This window comes from Eumetopias jubatus, unplaced genomic scaffold, assembly GCF_037043125.1.
Source record: "Eumetopias jubatus isolate StellerSeaLion01/CBP00866 unplaced genomic scaffold, mEumJub1_p1.0 scaffold_12, whole genome shotgun sequence".
In the NCBI taxonomy this organism is placed as follows: domain Eukaryota; kingdom Metazoa; phylum Chordata; class Mammalia; order Carnivora; family Otariidae; genus Eumetopias; species Eumetopias jubatus.
The window spans coordinates 72,781,568-72,787,647 of NW_028274818.1; the positions used below are offsets into that span (position 1 = coordinate 72,781,568).

General features: G+C 53.4%; 1 protein-coding gene across 3 annotated transcripts in view; it reads left to right on the plus strand.

The window, feature by feature from the left end:
- HMOX2 (heme oxygenase 2) overlaps nt 1-6,017 on the plus strand; it is a 35,990-nt gene extending 29,973 nt beyond the window's left edge. Inside the window, exons 2-7 of one of the 3 annotated variants that reach the window (XM_088017318.1) lie at nt 511-578; nt 1,704-1,829; nt 3,053-3,170; nt 3,593-4,084; nt 5,087-5,213; nt 5,304-6,017. In XM_088017318.1, coding sequence (XP_087873444.1) covers nt 1,744-1,829; nt 3,053-3,170; nt 3,593-4,084; nt 5,087-5,213; nt 5,304-5,431 — 951 coding nt within the window. In that variant the 5' untranslated portion in view covers nt 511-578; nt 1,704-1,743 and the 3' untranslated portion in view covers nt 5,432-6,017. Of the gene's footprint in view, nt 1-481; nt 579-1,703; nt 1,830-3,052; nt 3,171-3,592; nt 4,085-5,086; nt 5,214-5,303 lie in introns of all 3 variants that reach the window. The other 2 variants (XM_088017317.1, XM_028117583.1) reach the window with 2 other exon arrangements.
- Nucleotides 6,018-6,080: the final 63 nt, after the last annotated feature.

Genomic DNA, 6,080 nt, shown 5'->3' on the forward strand with positions numbered 1-6,080 from the left:
GCTTGTTGGGTCCTGCTGGAGGAGCATTGGCCCGACTGGGCCGTGGATCACAGTTTATGGCAACCCCGAGCTGAGAGCCCGGGCCTCGGCTCTGTCTCTGCAGCCGGCTTCCCTGCTCCGATACCTGGGAGCTCTGCTGCACTCAGGCACCCTCGGTTTTTTATGTGACCCCGAGGGTCCTGAGACCACACTGTCCCGCGAGGGTTCCACCCCCCCCCCCCCCCCCCCCCCCCCCCCCCCCCGCTTAGCCACTGGAGCGACGTCCCTCAGCGGAGACGGCTTCTAAAAGTTCCGATTTTGTGCTCCGCGGCTCTATCACTTGCCGGAAGTGGCCGATGGAGGCCCCCTCCCCCACCGTCTATCCTCCCGAACAATTGCCTCGGATTCACTTTTCCGCACGTCCTACCTTCCAGTAAGTGGTCGCTTCTCTGTTCAGAGAGTTGTTGCTACTCTCTTCTTCGATCTCCTGTTGAGTTCGTAGGTGTTCAGAATGGTTTGATCCCTATCCAGCTGAATTCCTGAGCCCAGACGAAATCCAGGTCTCCTACTCCTCCGCCATCTTGCTTCACCCCCTGGAGGTAGGTTTTTATTTTCTTCTTTATACCTTCGAAGGACCATTACTTGTACTTTTTCTCCCCCTAGACTCCTGTTTCTGGGTGAACATGTAGAAAATGCTCAATAAGTAGATACTGGTGGAAGTAGAAAATGAAGGTCTCTTCTTTCCTTGGCTTGATTGAGTAGCTCTGGTTTTGTAAGTTCCTTTAGTAGCTGGTGCGACTGTGCTGCTGTTCATCTGGAAAGTTCCCCAGATGGGCTACTCCTGTGCACTGCCAGATAGAGGCCTCCGGGGGTGGGAGGTTAGCTTGTCTTGTGGGACTCTATTTCCCTGGCTGACGAAGGCTTGGCCCTGGCAGCAGCACTGGGAACTGACTGGCTAGCTTGTTTTATTTCCTTCAGCCCGACAGAGTCAGGGGTAGGCTGGGGCCGGTCTCCTTTTGGTGACTCCATGTACTGCTTGTCTAGTGCCTTTCGGGCTGCTCTGTGCACAAGGCTGGCCTGCCGGTGACAGCTGGGACGGGCCAGCCCAGATGCCCTTGCTGCCCGACTCAGAGCCACTGTACCCGCCGCTTCTTGTTTTTGTTCTAAGCTTTATCTATGATGTTATTTTGTATTTTACATAACTTTTAATTTTGTTATAATTTCAAACATACAGAAGAGTTGTAAGAATGGTACAAAGAACTCTTGCGTACCTTTTATCCAAATTCACCACCAGCCTTTTGCCTCATTTGCTTTTACTTGGTATGTCCTCCCTCTCTCTCTCTCTATTACGTATATGCATGCACACACACATTCTGAGCCATTTTACAGTAACTTGCAGACAGTGTGCTCCTTTACTTTTAAAAACTTCAGGATACAGTTCCTAAAACAAAGACATTCTCGTACATAATCACAGTACAATTTATAAAAATCAGCAGGTTCAATATCATTATGATGCTATTACTTAATCCACTGTCCATATTCAAATTTTGTCCATGCTCAGATAATGGTCCCAGTAATGGCAGAGCTTTATTTTTTAAAGAAAACACTCTAAGGCATGTGGGTGACTCCTCCATTATATTGGCTCAGATGAGAGCAGCACCAGCAGGTGTTTGGGGGAAGTGGTGCCATGGGTGCCACATCACCAGCTCCTTGTGTCTCCTTAGGACCAGAAGAGTGAGCGCGCAGGAATCACACTCGGCAACGATGTCAGCGGAACCAGAGACTGCGGAGGGGGTGGATGAGTCGGAGAAAAAGAGCTCTGGGGCCTCAGAAAAAGAGAACCACACCAGGTGAGTGGTGGGGGCTGGCTGTGTTGAGTCCTGTGGGCTTAGGGCGCCGGGGTGTGGTTGGGGTCGTGTTGTGCTGCTGCAGCTGCCCAGGACACCTGATTGGGACTGCAGAGAGGAATAGCACACAGCACCCTGGGCTGCTTGAGCATTCTCCCCCTTTGTTCCCAAGGAAGCAGGTCAGGCACTGCTAGGAGTGCTGAGGAATGGAATTTGGTGGTATTTCTGATCCTTTTTTCTTCTTAAAACCCTAAGTGTTTTCTTTTCTGTGCTGAAAAGGGTCATTAGGCAAAACTGGCACCTTGACCAGTGTTTTCCACTCCTTAGAATGTGGGAGTAGCTCTAACTCCAGGGAATTTTCTTACTGGGTAGGGATAGTTCATGCTAAGCCTCAAGTTACCAAAGCCTGTTCTTCATTGTTCTTATTCTCGTTGTAGCCCTGTCACTGACAAAGTGCTTTTTTATATCTTGAAATAATTGCTAATAATAAATGATTCTACTAAAGAAGCCAGCAGAGGGAGGGTGGGCCGTGAAGGACCAAGTTTTTGTCACTCTGGTGGATAGATTGTGTGGACCGCGTGAGCTGCTACCCGGTGTGTCCATCTTTAGGGTCATGCGTTGTTTGCCTTGTCGTGTACTGGCTGTGGCACCTATCAGCGCAACTGCATCCTGTGTCATTTTAAGTGATACAGACCTGCGTCCTGGCTCCAACTGCCTTGGCCCGTCTCATTCGGATCCTAACCTGGGCCCAGCCCCATGTAGTCCTGAAAGGGCTGTGGGTGGAAAGTGGGAGGAAGGCAGCAAGGCTGCCTTGGGACAGCCACTGTGAGTCCATCACAGCAGCACGGATTCTGCCAGACACGTTCCCCAAGGCTGGCTGCTCCCTGGAGAAGCCAGCAAACGCTGTGGTGGGATTAGAGGTATGTGTTTCCTCAGGTACTAGGTGGGCACAGAGGCAAAGCATTGTTATTTGGGTGGTTCATAGATACACGGACACTGTTAAGGAGTAGGCCACAGTCATCCCCCTTGTTACCCAAGTCCTTGGGGCCAACTCATATCTGCCTGCTCTCTGGCAAGACCCTGTATTGATGCTGGAGTGGAGTTTCTGAGCAGCTTCTGCCTCCAGCTCAGTAGGGGGACACCCTGAGACGAGAAAGGGCTAATTCATACGTGCACGCGCACGCGCGCACACACACACACACACACCCCTCCCCGCATCTCCACAGGATGGCTGACCTCTCTGAGCTCCTGAAGGAAGGGACCAAGGAAGCACATGACCGGGCAGAAAACACCCAGTTTGTCAAGGACTTCTTGAAAGGCAACATCAGGAAGGAGCTGTTTAAGGTTGGTGTCCTTGGTTGTGGATAGGGTCAGGTTGGGGCCCTTAGTCCCATGAGGAAGATCCCCTTGGAACTACTCGGAGGTGGAAGCTGGGCCTTTCTCTACCCATTCTCCACTCTTTTGACATCAGATTGTGGTTTTCACGAAGTTTAAATAGAAGAGCATAGTGGTAGTGTGCAGGAAGCAGAGATATCCATGTTCCTAAGAATTCACCATGTCAGTCCTTTAAGGAACATGAAAGTTTCCTGAGTGTGTGAAATAATTCACTATAAAAATGGGCTTCTGGGGAATTGGGGTGATGGGGGCACACTGCTGGAGCCTTCACTTGTGGCTCCTCAGACGCGGGGGCAGGTGGGCTCAGGAAATGTGCTTGCTGGTCAAGGCTGACAGCCCTATCCCATGGTCTCCCCCATTGCCCTGAACAGCTGGCCACTACTGCACTTTACTTCACATATTCAGCCCTTGAGGAAGAAATGGAGCGCAACAAGGACCACCCAGCGTTTGCCCCCTTGTACTTCCCCATGGAGCTACACCGGAAGGAGGCACTGACCAAGGACATGGAGTATTTCTTTGGTGAGGACTGGGGGGAGAAGGTGCAGTGCTCTGAGGCTGCCCAAAAGTACGTGGAGCGGATCCACTATGTGGGGCAGAATGAGCCGGAGCTGCTGGTGGCCCATGCCTACACCCGCTACATGGGGGACCTCTCAGGGGGCCAGGTGCTGAAGAAGGTGGCCCAGCGGGCCCTGAAACTCCCCAGCACAGGAGAAGGGACCCAGTTCTATCTGTTTGAGAACGTGGACAATGCACAACAGTTCAAGCAGTTGTACCGGGCTAGGATGAATGCCTTGGACCTGAACCTGAAGACCAAAGAGAGGATTGTGGAGGAGGCCAATAGGGCCTTTGAGTACAACATGCAGGTATTGCTGGGGCTCATGGGGCGGGGGGGGGGGGGGGGGTGGTGCTCTGATGGTGGGCGCCAATCCAGAGCTGCCTGAACGGGCATCAGTGCATTAGGCCAGATGAGCTGTAGCCTGCCAGAGAGAAAGTGGAAGGACCAAATAGGCCATAGAGGGCATGAGCCCAGCGGTGGCTCCACTTTGACAGACAGCCTGTGTGTTTTTGCTTTGGGAAGGGCGAGGCCCTAGCACAGAGGGTTTTGGGAAAATGAAGCTGTCTCCCTCTCTCTGCCCATAGGATTCTGGTCTTGAGTGGATTTCCTCCTTTTTAGCGAGGGTTCTGAAAAGCCCCACTTGATAAGTTCATGGAGAGAACCAAGGAGAGTGAGAAGCAGGACTCCGTTTACAAGTAGCCTTTAGATGGGGCCAAGCCTGGGGAGGCTGATTCCATCCCTGGAACCCAGGCCAGCCCTCAGCACCAGGAGAGTGGCCATGGCTGGGGGCAGTGAAGCACCGGCCCCAGTGCAGGCCTACTGGCTTAGTCTGACATTAGCAAGCCTCCAAGGGCCACTTAGGATGGGTCAGCCCTGGTGGGGCCTCAGTTTTCACATGTTCTTCTCTGTCATTCTTGCTAAAAATACCTAGCCACTGAAAATGGCATAGTGCCAGTGCTCACAGGGTGTTTTGGGGCAGCACTTTTGTTCTCTCCTCATTGTTTCTGCCCTGGTAGTTTCAGCTGTGGGCTGTGTTGTCTGGTCAGTGCCCAGGGAAGAGCCACCACAGTCAGCAGCAGTGGGATGCTGAGCACAGGTGTGGTCACACCTCTCAGAGCTTGGGCCAGAGAGAAGTGTTGGGTTGGTGTGGCTGTCCTTGCTGCTGATTGGGGCTGCTCACTTACTGGTTTGCCCTCCTGAGTAAGTCTCACCAGTTCTAGCTCCCTCTGCATGGGGGAAGAAAGAGATTTTTCTCCGAAAGCAGAGTGGACACAGTCAAGTGATGGCTGTTCATCCCCTGCCCCTGCAGATATTCGATGAACTGGACCAGGCTGGCTCCTTGTTGGCCAAAGAGACCCTGGAGGACGGGCTCCCCGTGCACGATGGGAAAGGAGATGTGCGTAAATGCCCCTACTATGCTGCTAAATCAGACAGAGGTAGGTCTTGCCTGTCCTGAACTCTCCTCCCGGGGTGGGTTGTGTCCGTGTTCCCCACTGATGCCATGTCCCGTTGGTGCTGCCACACAGGTGCCCTGGAGGGCAGCAGCTGCCCCTTCCGAACAGCCCTGGCTGTGCTGAGTAAGCCCAGCCTGCAGTTCATTCTGGCCGCCGGTGTGGCCCTGGTTGCTGGCCTCCTGGCCTGGTACTACATGTGAAGGACCCATCATACCACGTTGGCGCCCTCCTCCTGAGTGACCACTGGCCTGCCCCCACCTCCACCGGTGACTAAACTACCACCTCAGGTGACTTTTCTTAAATGCTGGTTTTGAGAAAACCAATAAAGGCCAGACGCTAAAGCCTCTGCCTGTAGCGTCCTCTCTGTGGACTAGACGCTGAGCTGGCTGTAGGCCCACCATTCCTGCAGCCATTAGGCCATGGTCCTGGGAGCAGCCAGTGCAGCTCAGCAGATCTGCCCGGGCCTCTGGAGCCAGCTCTGCTCCAGGGGCCTCCACACTGCTCACCCTGAGGCTCCTTCCCTTCATACTTCCTTATGTTAGCATTTAGGTGGGTACCTTTCCCCTGATGGGAACAGAGCAGCCAGCAAGCCCACACTGCGGTAGCTCTGTGGGAGGGAGGGGTGGCTTGCACCCTACCTCAGAGGCCTGGGGAGCTCCGTCCTGAACAGCCAATCCTCACCCTCTCAAGCAGAAACTCCAGAAGAGGGGAGTCTGTTTAGCTGTGGCCTATCTCCTCCCTTGACCTGTGTAAATGCTACAGCACTCAATAAAGTGGACTCTGACAGCTGCCTCCCTCTTTCCTGGCGCCAGCATTATCCTTCTCAGCCACTCCTGCTCTTCCTGTGCT